General features: G+C 60.6%; 1 protein-coding gene across 5 annotated transcripts in view; it reads right to left on the minus strand.

Annotated features, from left to right (window-relative positions):
* Nucleotides 1-3272: 3272 nt before the first annotated feature.
* The window catches only part of RPS6KA2 (ribosomal protein S6 kinase A2), a 242493-nt gene continuing 230614 nt past the window's right edge, over nucleotides 3273-15151 (minus strand). For all 5 annotated transcript variants that reach the window (XM_066372859.1, XM_066372863.1, XM_066372864.1 and 2 more), the window contains 5 exons: nucleotides 12096-12257; nucleotides 10432-10508; nucleotides 9291-9408; nucleotides 7348-7485; nucleotides 3273-5020 (listed from right to left, as the gene is read on the minus strand). In XM_066372859.1, coding sequence (XP_066228956.1) covers nucleotides 4895-5020; nucleotides 7348-7485; nucleotides 9291-9408; nucleotides 10432-10508; nucleotides 12096-12257 — 621 coding nt within the window. In that variant the 3' untranslated portion in view covers nucleotides 3273-4894. The remainder of the gene's footprint in view (nucleotides 5021-7347; nucleotides 7486-9290; nucleotides 9409-10431; nucleotides 10509-12095; nucleotides 12258-15151) is intronic.

Here is a 15151-nt window from a genome sequence, read left to right on the forward strand (position 1 = left end):
GTGGCCTCTCAGATGACACTGTCGTCAGTTCAGCGTTTGGGGACAGCAGACATAGCTGGAGCAGCTCATTGTTGGTGGGTGGGTGATTCCCCACGGGCCTGGCATTCGCCGATCTTCTCAAAGACGTTGGCACAGTGCGGCCCGGGAAGATAGAGACTACACCAGGGGTCCCCAAACTATGGCCTGCGGGCCACATGTGGCCCCCTGAGGCCATTTATCCGGCCCCCGCTGCACTTCCGGAAGGGGCACCTCTTTCATTGGTGGTCAATGAAAGGAGCACATTGACCATCTCATTAGCCAAAAGCAGGCCCATAGTTCCCATTGAAATACTGGATAGTTTCTTGATTTAAATTTACTTGTTTTTTATTTTAAATATTGTATTTGTTCCCGTTTTGTTTTTTTACTTTAAAATAAGATATGTGCAGTGTGCATAGGGATTTGTTCATAGTTTTTTTTATAGTCCGGCCCTCCAATGGTCTGAGGGACAGTGAACTGGCTCCCTGTGTAAAAAGTTTGGGGACCCCTGGACTACACCATGCTTTGGGGCAAAGGGCGGCACTAACGGATTGGGGTTTCCTGAGTGGGGGGGGGCAGCTGTGTCATAAACCCATTGTGTGCGCTCACCGCCCCCCTAGGCCCCTCTGTCGCCCTGAGGCCTGGGGGCGCGGGGAGCTGACGTGTGGGGGGACTCACGCGGCCTGCTGTGTGGGCTCTGATCTTAAAAGGTGAGACGGAGGTGGAGTTCCTTGTGTTCATGGTTGGCCCCGTGGTTCCCCGTGGTGTCAGTGCTCCTGCCGGACAGGCGTCTCGGGGTGGCAGGGAGAGGCCCTTGTTCTGCTGGGGCAGTGCCCAGACCAGGGCAGGACGGTCTGTGTGTCCCTCACTTGCGGACGCAGAGGGTTAAGTATTGACCATGTGGGAGGAAGAATTAGGTGGGAGAGCAGATGACCCACACAGCAGAGCCTCTTGTTTTATTTCTGTATAAAGAAACGATGGGCAGGTGTGAGGGGCGGGGGGGGGCGCCGGGCTATGCGTGGGGGACAGGTGCATAGGGCCCGGGGCGCAGGGCAGGTGTGTGGGGGACAGGTGCACAGGGCCGGGGGTGCGGGACTGTGAGCCGGGGCGGGGGGCTGTGCGCTGGGGTGGGTGCGCGGGGCTGGGGGGTGCGGGGCTGTGAGCGAGGGAGGGGGGCGCGGGGCTGGGTGCGTGGGGCCGGGGGTGCCGGGCTGTGAGCGGGGGTGGGGGGGGTGCTGGGCTGTGAGCGGGAGCGGTGCGCAGGGAGGGGTGCACAGGGCCGGGGGTGCAGGGCTGTGAGGGGGGGGCGCGGGGCTGTGCGCGGGGGCAGGTGTGCAGGGAGGGGTGCACAGGGCCGGGGGTGCGGGCTGTGCGCGGGGGGCGCGGGGCTGTGCGCGGGGGCAGGTGTGCAGGGAGGGGTGCACAGGGCCGGGGGTGCGGGGCTGTGCGCGGGGGGCGCGGGGCTGTGCGCGGGGGCAGGTGTGCAGGGAGGGGTGCACAGGGCCGGGGGTGCGGGGCTGTGCGCGGGGGGTGCGGGGCTGTGAGCGGGGGCAGGGGGCGTGGGGGCGGGTGCGCAGGAAGGTGCGCGGGGGCGGAGGGACGGCTCCCAGCGGTCACTGGCCGGCCTCCTGCTTCACTAACAACACGGACAGGCCCCTGTCCTGCAAGTGCCCCGTCCGGTTGCGCAACGGGGCCCTGCGTGGAGCGCGCACACACGCACATGCACGCGCACACGCGGCTGTCAGGCGGAGCGGGTGGCGATCGGCCCCACGCCCCCGTCAAGTGCCCGCTGGTGGCAGCGGAGGTGACCGCAGCCGGAGGACCGGGGAGTCAGGAGCTCATCTGCAGACTGAGCGGCAACAAGACCGGAAACCCAAGACGCGACGCCAGAGGAAGGTTACACTTCATAAAACCCACGTTTATTTTTAAAAAAAAATCTATTCAGAAAGTCCGGAAAGCATAATAAATACCTGTACAGTGGCCGCCCGGCTCTCACACAGACCGGAAGCGCGAACAGAAGGAAGAAAGGCCCGTAAACATACACGCGGCTTGTAAACAAAGTGCTGGGTCAGGTCCGGGCGGAGCGGAGACATCGCTCCCTTCCCGAGCGGGCGGGACACCCGTGTCCCCTCTGTCTCCTCCTCACCGCCCAGGCCCTGTTCTGTAGAGTCTTCATGACCGTGCGGGGGTGAAGGACAGCAGCACGCGGGGTGGGGGACCAGAGAGACCCCAGGGGCCCTGGGGACAGTCCCAGCTCGCGGCCTCAGGGACAACACCGTGTAAGGAACAACACTGGGTGACAGGAGAGCGTGTGTCACTCAGGAAGCCGAACAGCCTCCCCAACGGCAACACGGACGAAGCTCGCTCGGAACCCGGACAGCCTGACCTAAGGACAGAAGTGACATCTCTCTCGCTCTCGCCCATCTGACGTGGGTGGGGGTGTCTTGAAAGTGCGCACACCCGTGGGATGCCGGCCAGGGTGTGGTGACACCCAAGGGTGTTGTGAAGGGTCCACTTGGAGGCGGGTTAGAGGCTTGAGGTCTGGGGCTCAGTTTTCTCATGACAAACGCTGTGGTTTTATAATCCAGGGGGTGTGATTCTGTGTGTGAGCAGGGGGGGCTCTGTGACATTCTGTCATCGGTGTGAGGCCGACGGAGCGTGTCGGGGAGCGAGGGGAGCCCCGCAAGGGCACAGTGAAGACACTTGTCACGCCGCGTGCAGACGCCGACCCTGTGGCCACCCACAATCTCACTTTTAGAAGCTTGGTCTCCACTGTGGTATCGTCACTTCACAGGCTGCCTCTCACTTTGTCCTGGACGAGGGTGAGGACACGGAGGTGTTCACAGACTCGGCGGAGCAGGGAGAGGCAGCCGGGCCTCCAGGGTCACATGTCCCCTGCCTGCGAAGGACCAGGTGGGGGTGATGTGAGCCTCAGGGGTCCCTCTGGAGCCGACAGCTTGGGAGTCAGCCCGCACTCACCACGCTGCAGAGACGATGACAGCAGGGACACATGCTCCCGCCTCGCACCTCAGTCCCTCAGTGCTGGGCCCCCCTGAGGCCAGAGCTCAGCGCCACAGGCCACGCAGACCAGCCAGGTCGGGCCCCCTGAGGTCAGAGCTCAGGGCCACAGGCCACGCAGACCAGCCAGGTCGGGCCCCCTGAGGTCAGAGCTCAGGGCCACAGGCCACGCAGCCCAGCCAGGCCGAGGGCGCGGCAGCTGCGGGGGGTGGGGTGGGGTGGGTGGGCAGCAAACAGACGCGCTGACTCTGGTCGCTGTCTAGAGGGAAAGCCTGGGACCGGGGCCTCTGCTTTTTCCTGTTTCTAACAAGTAAATGAAACAATTCAGACCAGAGCAAAATGACTGTGGGAAAAATTCATCTGAGCTCCGGGGGAGCATTTCCTATGGAGAGGACAAGAAAGGCTTCAGGGGGTTTCAGGGAACAGGTGCAGGCTCTGTCCCTACCTTTTATATGTCTTGTTCTGGGAAAAACAAAGCGCTGTGTGGAATAATTACGCTCACCTGCTAAGGTCTGACTGACAAGCACAGACGGAGCTAAGGGGCAACTTTTCAGAAAGTGGCACATGTGGGTGTGTCAGGTACTGGAGTGAGCTGAGAGCAAGGGACGAAAGACACAGTGACATCTCGCCGTTTCAGTGAAAACTTGGCTATGACCCTGGCTGTGACCGACAGGTGCTTCCGCAGCCCCGCCGGAGCGCGGAGGGACAGATGACCGGCTGGCGAGTGGCAGACAGTTCTCCTGCGGCCTGGGAGGTGGCTCCCCGGGGTGGGGACAGGCTGGGGACTGAGGGACACGTTCTCTCCTCCAGACGGGGCGGAGGGCTGAGCCAGTCACGACCTTATTTAACAAAGGACGGCACACCCCGGGGACACACTGACCGTCACTGAACACCGCGGGGACAGCGCCCGCAGCAGAACAGAACCAGCGGCACGGCTTCCACAAAGCGCGTCACCTCTCTACTAATAATGCAGCTTCTGTCTCCCGGCCGCCCCTCCTGCCTCCCGGGGAGCGACACGGAGGACTCGGCTCAGGGTCTTGGGGGTCACAGCTTTTCCCTGGGTGGGGGAGGGGACCAAGCCAGGCAAACCCACTGCTGTGGGGAAGCGGACCCCGGCTGTCAGCTGACCAGCACCAGGGGCCTCTGTTCCCCATGCTGGGGGCGGGCGCGAGGCCCTCGGGGACAAGGGGCCAGCGGCTCGGGCTCCCCCGCTCCTTTCGGGGGACAACGGGCAGTTCTTGTAAGATGTGGTACCAAGGCCGACCGCAGGCCGGTGCTGGGGCTCCTCCACTGAGACCTGCCGCAGAGCCTCCGTCGGGACCACGGTGGCCACAGGACAAGGCTTTTTGGGTTTTACCTTCAGGGGACCGGGCTCTGCTCCCCCGTCCTGTCACCCTTCAGGGGACCGGGCTCTGCTCCCCCGTCCTGTCACCCTGCAGGGGCGAGCAGCCCGGGGACCTCGCAGCCGGCCTCTCCCAGGAAGGCGCGGCCACAACCGCTCCCTCTGACACATGAAAGGGACCACGTGTGGGAGAGGTGACCCAGGCGCGGGGGTGGGGGGTGGTCAGACCGTCCTGGTCAGTGCAGACGTGTCCGTCCGCGTGAACTGCGGCAAGCGGCTGCGGAGCCGGGAGGCGCCCGCGTTGGGCACGGGGGCTGTGGTGGCCGAGCCCCTGCGGCTTGCGGGGGAAGGAGGCGGCGAGGCGGGCAGAGCGAGGCTTCGGGAGGGCGCCGCCCAGACCCTCTCGGGCTGAACGAGGACGTGCAGACGGAGCAAGGTGCCTGTGGTCACTCGGGCCGCGCCCGCGGCGGGGTCCCAGGCTGGCGCCCGTGCGGCGGGGACGTCGTGGGTCCCGCTGTGCTACAACCGCGTGGACGTGAGTCTCTTCATGCCTCTGCGCTGGGCCAGGCTGGACGACAGCACGGGCTCCAGCCGCGGGGCCTGAGGGGTCCTGTTCAGAGCGAAGTAGGTGGCCGCCATCGCGCCCTGCAACACAAGGGACAGACCGCGTGACCACGGGGCCGGGCTCCCCGCTGGGGGCTGGTGGGGAGGAGAGACCCCTGCAGACACCGCGTGCGGCGAGCTCACGGCCTCACCACCCTGTCCACGTGACCACGGGGCCGCGCTCCCGCTGGGGGCTGGGGGCCGGTGGGGAGGAGAGACCCCTGCAGACACCGCGTGCGGCGAGCTCACGGCCTCACCACCCTGTCCACGTGACCACGGGCCGCGCTCCCGCTGGGGGCTGGGGGCCGGTGGGGGAGATGAGACCCCTGTAGACACCGAGTGCGGTGAGCTCACGGCCTCACCACCCTGTCCACGTGACCACGGGGCCGCGCTCCCGCTGGGGGCTGGGGGCCGGTGGGGGAGATGAGACCCCTGTAGACACCAAGTGCGGTGAGCTCAGGGTCTCACCACCCTGTCCACTACCACCCTACGCTGGCCTTGGGCTGTGCTGCTGACTTGGGGTAAATATTCCAGACTCCCACAGGGCCCTAGGCTGAGGTCAGTAACCTCCCACTCCCAGCAGGACGGCCGACCTGCTCTGGGCCCGCCGGGTCTGTGACAGGGACACTCGCACCAGCCCGGGGCCCGGCCGCCTCTGCTTGGCCTCTCTGGAGGAGCTCGGACTAACTTGGGCAACTGCAGCAGGTCTGAGTCTTCAGGATGGTCTAGACCAGTGGTCGGCACACTCATTGGTCAACAGGGCCAAATCTCAACAGTACAATGATTGAAATTTCTTTTGAGAGCCAAATTTTTTAAACTTCAACTATATAGGTAGGTACATTCCTCATCGAGGTAGCGCCTGTACGTGGTATTTTGTGGAAGAGCCACACTCAAGGGGCCAAAGAGCCACATGTGGCTCACCAGCCGCAGTTTGCCAACCACTGGTGTAGACCAATGGTCAACCAAAGACCAGCGGTTGAAAACCACTGGTCTAGACTGGACTCTCCTAACTGGGTGACTCCAAGCCCTGCAGGCCAGGGCGCCCCCCCACTACTCAGAGGAAGGGTCCTCCCCCAAAACGGGGCCACCGGGAGAGGCGCCTGCCCTGATGGAGGTCACTTGGGGAATGAAGGCCTTGGTGCTTGTGTCCTGTTTCTGAGTGCTGTGCCGGGTGCAGGGTCTCACATCCTGCTGAGATGAAGGGGCCGCAGGAGCAGAGTGGAACTGCAAGCTAAGACAGGCACGCTGTGGACAGGCGTACAGGGTGGGACCAAACACCTCGGCCAGCGGTCTCGTGAGCTCACGTGGCGGGTGACTTCCATAGTTGACCCCGTAGGATGGGTTTATCCCCCATGGCTGACCCCAACACCAGGCCCAGAGCCAAGGGTCACCGCCTGGCAGTGAATCCGAGCCTGCTGGCTCTGCGGTGTGGACCCCCAAGTCCGTTCATCTGGTTCGCTGAGTCACGACGGAGGTGACCAGACACGCCTGAATTTCTAAGGGCGCTCCAGGACGCGTGACTGCAGGGACCCAGAGGTCGTCCTTCTCCAAGGTCAGGAAAACTAAGGCTGGGGATGGTCGGATGGCGAGTCTACCCCAACGTGCACAGAACGAGCTGTACCCCGTCTGATCCCTGGGGGTGAGCGCTTCCTGCTGAGGGCTGGGGTCAGCATGTGGCCCGTGTGCCCACCCGCGCTCAGTCTACAGCCTTCGGCGTCTCTCACAGCCCCTGGGTCTCGGGACACACACATTTAAGAGGCGGAGCCCGATTCTGAGCTACCTGTGCTGGGGAAATAAATCCATTAGAATTACAGGCGAGCAGGGTGGGGAGGCAGGGCCAGCGGTCTGGGCCAGTGACCGCCCTCTTCATAAATGAAGCTTTGCTGCCACGTCGCCACGCCTGTCCACGCACCTGCTGTCTAGGGGTCTTTCTGTGCTGCGAGGGGTCGCGTTGAGTGAGGCAGGGACATCTGCTCTGAACGCCTAAAATATTTGCTGCTTGGGCTGTTAGAGAAGTTTGTAGAATTGAGGATTTGGGGACGGGGAGTTTGCACAGCCATGAGACACTCCCTCCACCTCTCTCTTTCTCTCTCTCTCTCTCTCTAATTTCTGTGTCTTCCTTTCTCTTTCTCTGTCACACACACACACAGAGTGAAGCTGATCGCCATGTTAACAGAAGTTGTGACTCAGAGTCCTGTGTGTGACTGCACGTATGTGATGAAATGTGAACACACGCACACTTGGGATCCTCATCTGGACCCGTGGTCGGCCCCCTTTCTGCACACTGTGAGTCTTTAGGCTACTGGGGCGACCCCACAGAACCCTTCCTGGGCCCACCCCCACCATTGGGCTCTCATGCTCGTAAGTACCTTCACCAGGTGGACGTCCTGTCGGCTGAGCTGGCTTTGGGACAAGTACTCTCTGTTCACAATCCACGGGTGTTTCAGGACCTGGACCGCTGTCAGGCGCTGCTGAGGGTCCACGTGCAGCATTTTGGACACCACGTCCTGTGGGGAAGGTCAAAGGCAGGACAGGAAGGGGGTGGTCTGAGCTGCTCACAGGGCCTCCCCAGCAAAACCCCTTTCTCCCCCCCATGGCAAAACTCAACCACGGTTCTTAAGGGACTCTATGCATTTTGGGGTCAAATACTTATTTTCAGGTTACAAGGATGTGACTGACTGGTTTTGAAGTTTTTACCCTCACAGGTTTATAGTGTGTTAAAGATTCTAATTCTAAAAGAAATCAAACATGGAGATATATAACAATGCTCACAAGTTACTGAAATGCTACTTTAGTGAAGGTGATACCTTCCCAGGGGGAGAAGTTGAAATAATAAAGGTCCCCCAGATAGTGAGCCAATTCACAACAATGTACGGAGCGACATTTTTATCAGGATGACCCACAAAGATCTGCTACACGTCATCACCAGCCGCGGAACTGACCCTCTGTAAACATCACATACGTCCCACAGACTCCTGTCCCATAGACACGATGTGATCATATGATTGTAAAGCAATAATAAAAACACCTAACGCTGGTAAAACACAGAGCTCCGTGTTACACGTACACATTGCATGACATGTACATGCGTGTACACACATGTGCAATCACCACCGTGGTGGGGCGTCTGCACAGCGCTCACACACCTGCTCGTGTGAGTCGTCAGGATCGTCCTTGAGGGAAAGAGGGTGCGTGTCACTGTCCCTAGGTTTTAGGTGAATATGTTGACGTTTACAGCGATTGACCCCATGCCCAAGGAAGGCCCATGACGGAAACCCAGGCTTTCTCCCTGGTCTGCGTTCCCCACACTGCAACACGGAATCAAGGAATTCCGGAGGACGCACGGGGTCAAGCCGAAGTCCCCAGCAGATGTCTGGTTGTAAACCACAACGAGGATATACTACAGACTAGAACGGTACCTTTTTTTTTCCCCCGTAGAGAAACTGATGCCTTTTAATAGGGGATGACATTAATCTTGGTAACTTCTTAAAATAAACACCTCCTGGAAGTGTTTCTGTTCTCGTATCCAGTGTGATGACAATGAAAGCAGAGACCTGTGTTGACCTCACCCAGATCTCCTTGCAAAGAAATACGTTTCCGTACCTCCCGAGTGTGGGTTCAGTACCTCCCGAGTGTGGGTTCAGTGAGGACAAGCGGAGGGCAGGCTCTGCTTGTCCCTGGAGGGCGGGGGGCATGTGGCAGGGTGAGCACAGGGAGGAGGGGGTGCCAGGGTCGGAGGTCGGGGAGCATACAGGGGGGGACAGCGCAGGAAGACTTCAGCAAGGTCCTGGGGGCCTCCACAACCACGCAAAGCCAGTTTCCAACAAATGACCCCTCTCCCCGTCTCTGTCTCTCCGTACACATACTACGTCTTACCGGTCCTGACGCACCCCACCCGAAGAAAACCTGGAAAGTGCTAGGACATATTCTTGCCAAACATCATTTTTAGCTGAGCAACCTGGGTTTTATTTATTGATTTTAGGAGAGAGGGGATGTGGGGGGGAGGGGAGGAGAAGCAGGAAGCATCTGCTCTTAATAGTTGCTTCCTGTATTTGCCTTGACCAGGCAAGCCCAGGGATTTGAACCGGTGACCTCAGCCTTCCAGGTTGACGCTTTATCCGCTGCGCCACCAAAGGTCAGGCTTAAATGAGGAGCTTAAAAAAAAAAGAAATCTACGAGGCTACAATGTTTCTTGTTCATAGGAAAGGCGTCCTCGAGCTCTGTCACTGATAAAATGGTTACTGTAGCGCTCCCACATGGTTACTGTAGCGCTCCCACACCTCCGGAAGGAGGACTCAGGCAGCGCCCTCACCTTGGCCGCCTCGGAGATGGAGTCCCAGTTTCCCCCGGAGAGGGCATACTTCCCGCTGCTGATCCGGGCCAGGATCTCCTCGGGGGTATCATCCGGACCGTTCGCAAAGGGGGTGAACCTACGTGAGTGACGAGAGGATTGACGGAGATGAGCTTCCGTCTCATAACCTTCCGTAAGGCTCACGACGGAATGCTGCCTCTGTGGTTCAACGCAGCCTTCCTTCCCCGCTACGCCCCAAATCCAGGACCCAAGGTGCATCACAATTTACTGCTTAACGTGGCACTCCCTCCCCTTTTCTTGAGGGGAAAAACTCTTGATAAATAAGTGACAGTGATATAAATAGAGCGACAGTTTGCTGGGGAATGGCTCGGTCAGCGCTAGGGGCCGACAGGCCGGTGAGGAGGGTGCTGTGGGCCCAGGGTGGGCTTCCCTGGACCATTTCTGGGTTCCCTGGTGACTGGGTGCTCCAGTGGTTTTCCTGGAGATTTGGTTTCCATGGAGATAGCGTACTATCACAGAGGAGAGCCTGAGGTTTGAAGTAAGTGTTCGCTAGACCCTTGGTTGAACTATTATCAACTCTGGGTTTTTTGAAAAATTAATTTTTTGAGCTTCAAGGGCAAAATGGGTAGAAGCACAGGGGTCTCAGCAGGGACACGCACAAATATAAACTGCGTGTACGGTGCTTGAGGCCTCGTGAGTGACATGTTTGCTCTGTCACCGCTCGTGTACCCTGTGACACATCAGTACAGGCGCCCCCAGGAAGGCACTGCGTGTGGTTCTAACGGCAACGTTGGGATGCCGGTTCCTTCTTCAAGATGCTGCTGGGAAGGAGTGAAGGTACCCGGCCTCCTCAGGGAGCGGCCCCGTGCGGGGGTGAGAACATGGTCATGTGGCCAGAGGCCGGGGGGTCCCGTGGGTGAGCTGAGGTCTGCAGCCCAGCCCCCTAATTCTGGATAGATCTTCTACTAAAGAAAACGCATGGCTACACCCCCTAGCCTGTTCTTCGGTCCTCCCGAGAGGGGCGGAGGAAGTCGGAGGGTCTGCCCGCGTCTGTGCCCTGGGACAGGCGCTGGGATCCGGCCTCTGCCCCAGAGGCAGGAATGGCCTCATGGGGTGGCCGCTATCTGAGGGTCGGCATTACCCCGCCAGCATGGTGTACAGCAGGATCCCAAGACTCCAGATGTCACACGCTGCGTCGTAACCTTGCCGCTTCAGGACCTGGAGGGGAAGAACAGGTGACAGGTAAGTGCGTGGGGAAGACAATTCAACTTCCCAATGGGACAATGATCGCGGCAGCGTGGGGAACAAGGAGTGTCATTTATTAAGCTAAAGCGACACTAACGTGCTGAACAGGGCTGCCCAAAGACCAGCATCCTCAGAGGGCAGAGCTCCTGCCGGATACAGGACAGAGACAGAAGGAAGCATTTATTTTTGTTTGTTTGTTTGCTAAGTGAGAGGAGGGGAGATAGTGAGACAGACTCTTGCATGTGCCCCAACCAGGATCCACCTGGCAACCCCTGTCTGGGGTGGATGCTCGAATCAACCGAGCTACTTTTAGCACCTGAGGCTGACATGCTCGGAACAACCAAGCCACTGGCTGCGGGAAGGGAAGAAGAAGAGAAGGGGGAGAGGGAGGGGCGAGAGGCAGGTGGTCACTTCTCTTGTGCGCCCTGACTGGGGATTGAACCCAGGACATCCATACCCTGGGCTGATGCTCTCTATCCACTGAGCCACCAGCCAGGGCTGGAAGAATTTCATTTTTAAAGCAGAAGCATTTCTTTTTTATTATGGCAAATTAGACACAAAATTTACCATCTTAACCATTTTTAAGAGCGGCATTAAGTACACCCACACTGCTGTGTACCCGCCAGCACCGTCTTCTCCAGACGTCCTCGTTGCCCCAGACCGACACGCTGGCCCGTCTAGCTCTCGCTCCCAGCCCCGCCCGACACGCTGGCCCGTCTAGCTCTCGCTCCCGGCCCCGCCCGACACGCTGGCCCGTCTAGCTCTCGCTCCCGGCCCCGCCCGACACGCTGGCCCGTCTAGCACTCGCTCCCAGCCCCGCCCGACACGCTGGCCCGTCTAGCACTCGCTCCCAGCCCCGCCCGACACGCTGGCCCGTCTAGCACTCGCTCCCAGCCCCGCCCGACACGCTGGCCCGTCTAGCACTCGCTCCCAGCCCCGCCCGGCCCTGACAGCCACCATCCACTCTCTGTCTCTAGGAAGTTGACTAGTCCAGGTGTCAGACAGCATTATCCCCTCGTGTTCGCCTCCTCTCACTTCACAGAATGTCTTCAAGGCGCATGGTGTTGTAGCTTGAGACAGGATCTCCCTCTTTCCTTTTTATAAACTAAAATTTAATTTATTGACTTTTTTTTTTTTTTTTTTTAGAGAGAAAGGGGGTGAGAGACATTGATTTGTCATTTCACTTAACTTATGCATTCATTGGTTGATTCTTATATGTGCCCTGACGGGGATCGCACCTGCAACCTTGGTGTATCTGGACGACGCCACAACCAGCTGACCTACCCAGCCAGGGCAAGAATTTCCCTCCTTTTTAGGGCTGTGTAGTATTCCACTGCATGGATGGACCGCACCTGTTCACCCATGTGGCCATGAACGTGTGTTGTTTCTACCTCTTGGCTATTATGGACAGGTAGCAAATAACATGACAGGATGAGTTGTGTTGGAGCAAGGTCATTGGCCGACTCTTTTCTGATTCATTTCTGTTCTTGGATGTTACTGCTGACCGGAGCCGAGATTCTGCCTCACGCCAGCCCCCTGCCGGCCCGGGGCCCTCCTCACCTCCGGGGCCACGAAGTTGGCCGTGTAGCAGGGCGTCATCAGCAGCCCGTTCTCGGCACGCAGCTGCTTGGCAAACCCAAAGTCACAGATCCTGATGGACTCAGGGTCCCCGGACTCGTCCATATACAGTATGTTACTCGGCTTCAGGTCTCGATGGACAACCTGGGAAGGCAGGAGGAGGAGTCCGCCTAACCTGGGAGCCCAGGACGGAGGGAGAGGGCGGGAGAGCAGGGTGTGTGTGTGGGGGGCAGCGCTCAGGGAGGTGGGGCTTACTCAGGGTTTGTTTACTCTGAGCAGACCGGGCAGTGGGGGCCAGTCAGCCGGGGCGCCAGGCTTAGAAGAGCCCCCTCCTCGCTCTCACACGGACACTCAACATCAAGGGCCTGTCTACACCCCTCGGACAGTGAATGCATATCTGAGAAGGCAGCTCTGCACGGTGAGGGGATGGCTTAGGGGCCAGTGGACGAAAGGAAATGTGGTGAGTGTGGGAAACGGACATGAAGATCACTATTCCCTTGTGCCCAGCACGGTCCCGCAGGGCTGGGTGTCGGGAGAGCAGTGACCAACACAGGGGTGGGGGTGAGCGGCACCCCAAGTCCCGGAGCTGCGCTGTGCTGGGTGAGGTGCCGCTGCCCGGCACAGGGAGGGCGGGGTCAGCACCGCTGTGCTGATGGCAGGGCCAGCCGCCCCTCCAAGCCAAGCGGCTGGTCAGGGCACAAAGCAGTTCCTTCTGAAGAGGACAGAGGCCGGCTGCAGGGACATGTGCTGTGCCTGCAGAGAGCTTGGGACCTGAAAGCGTCCACTGTCCTGGACAACCCAGCGAGAGGACAAGGAGTGGAGTCATAGGACACGTGGGAGCCGGCTTGGTTCACAGAGGACCTGTCAGCAGGGACAAGAGAGCGTGGGTCCAGCTCTAGTACCTGCTCACTAAACCATGAGCAAACCTGCAGACACCACCAGGCAAGGGCTGCTGTGTCCCCAAACCACGGTGACGCACAGGAGGACCCAGTCCACGGTGACCGCACAGGAGGACCCAGACCACGGTGACCGCACAGGAGGACCCAGACCACGGTGACCGCGCAGGAGGACCCAGACCACGGTGACCGCACAGGAGGACCCAGACCACGGTGACCGCACAGGAGGACCCAGTCCACCAGGAGGACCCAGACCACGGTGACCACACAGGAGGACCCAGTCCACGGTGACCGCACAGGAGGACCCAGTCCACGGGGACCGCGCAGGAGGACCCAGTCCACGGTGACCACCAGGAGGACCCAGTCCACGGTGACCACCAGGAGGACCCAGTCCACGGTGACCACACAGGAGGACCCAGTCCACGGTGACCACCAGGAGGACCCAGACCACGGTGACTGCACAGGAGGACCCAGTCCACGGTGACCGCACAGGGGGACCCAGTCCACCAGGAGGACCCAGACCACGGTGACCGCACAGGAGGACCCAGACCATGGTGACCACGCAGGAGGACCCAGACCACGGTGACCGTGCAGGAGGACCCAGACCACGGTGACCACGCAGGAGGACCCAGACCACGGTGACCGTGCAGGAGGACCCAGACCACGGTGACCACACAGGAGGACCCAGACCACGGTGACCGCACAGGAGGACCCAGTCCACGGTGACCGCGCAGGAGGACCCAGACCACCAGGAGGACCCAGACCACGGTGACCACACAGGAGGACCCAGACCACGGTGACCACACAGGAGGACCCAGACCACGGTGACCGCACAGGAGGACCCAGACCACCAGGAGGACCCAGACCACCAGGAGGACCCAGTCCACGGTGACCGCGCAGGAGGACCCAGTCCACAGTGACCGCACAGGAGGACCCAGACCACGGTGACCGCACAGGAGGACCCAGACCACGGTGACCGCGCAGGAGGACCCAGACCACCAGGAGGACCCAGTCCACAGTGACCGCGCAGGAGGACCCAGACCACCAGGAGGACCCAGACCACGGTGACCGCGCAGGAGGACCCAGACCACGGTGACCACACAGGAGGACCCAGACCACGGTGACCGCGCAGGAGGACCCAGACCACGGTGACCGCACAGGAGGACCCAGACCACGGGGACCGCGCAGGAGGACCCAGACCACGGTGACCACACAGGAGGACCCAGACCACGGTGACCACACAGGAGGACCCAGACCACGGTGACCACACAGGAGGACCCAGACCACCAGGAGGACCCAGACCACCAGGAGGACCCAGTCCACGGTGACCGCGCAGGAGGACCCAGTCCACAGTGACCGCGCAGGAGGACCCAGACCACGGTGACCGCACAGGAGGACCCAGTCCACGGTGACCGCACAGGAGGACCCAGTCCACGGTGACCGCACAGGAGGACCCAGACCACGGTGACCGCGCAGGAGGACCCAGACCACGGTGACCGCGCAGGAGGACCCAGACCACGGTGACCGCACAGGAGGACCCAGTCCACCAGGAGGACCCAGTCCACGGTGACCGCACAGGAGGACCCAGACCACGGGGACCGCACAGGAGGACCCAGACCACGGTGACCGCACAGGAGGACCCAGTCCACCAGGAGGACCCAGTCCACGGTGACCGCACAGGGGGACCCAGACCACGGTGACCGCGCAGGAGGACCCAGACCACGGTGACCGCGCAGGAGGACCCAGACCACCAGGAGGACCCAGTGACCGCACAGGAGGACCCAGTCCACCAGGAGGACCCAGACCACCAGGAGGACCCAGACCACGGTGACCGCACAGGAGGACCCAGTCCACGGTGACCGCGCAGGAGGACCCAGACCACGGTGACCGCGCAGGAGGACCCAGACCACGGTGACAAACAGAAGGACCCAGACCACGGTGACCGCGCAGGAGGACCCACTGTGTGGTCCTGGAGGAACACTCCTGTTCAGAGATGAGTGCATTTCAACAGCTTCTGGCCACACACACACACACAGACACACAGCTGGCCAGGGAAGGACACCTGTCTCCTGAGACATCCCAGAAGGGACACACAGCTGGCCAGGGAAGGACACCTGTCTCCTGAGACATCCCAGAAGGGAC

Source organism: Saccopteryx leptura, chromosome 3 (assembly GCF_036850995.1).
Source record: "Saccopteryx leptura isolate mSacLep1 chromosome 3, mSacLep1_pri_phased_curated, whole genome shotgun sequence".
Lineage (NCBI taxonomy): Eukaryota > Metazoa > Chordata > Mammalia > Chiroptera > Emballonuridae > Saccopteryx > Saccopteryx leptura.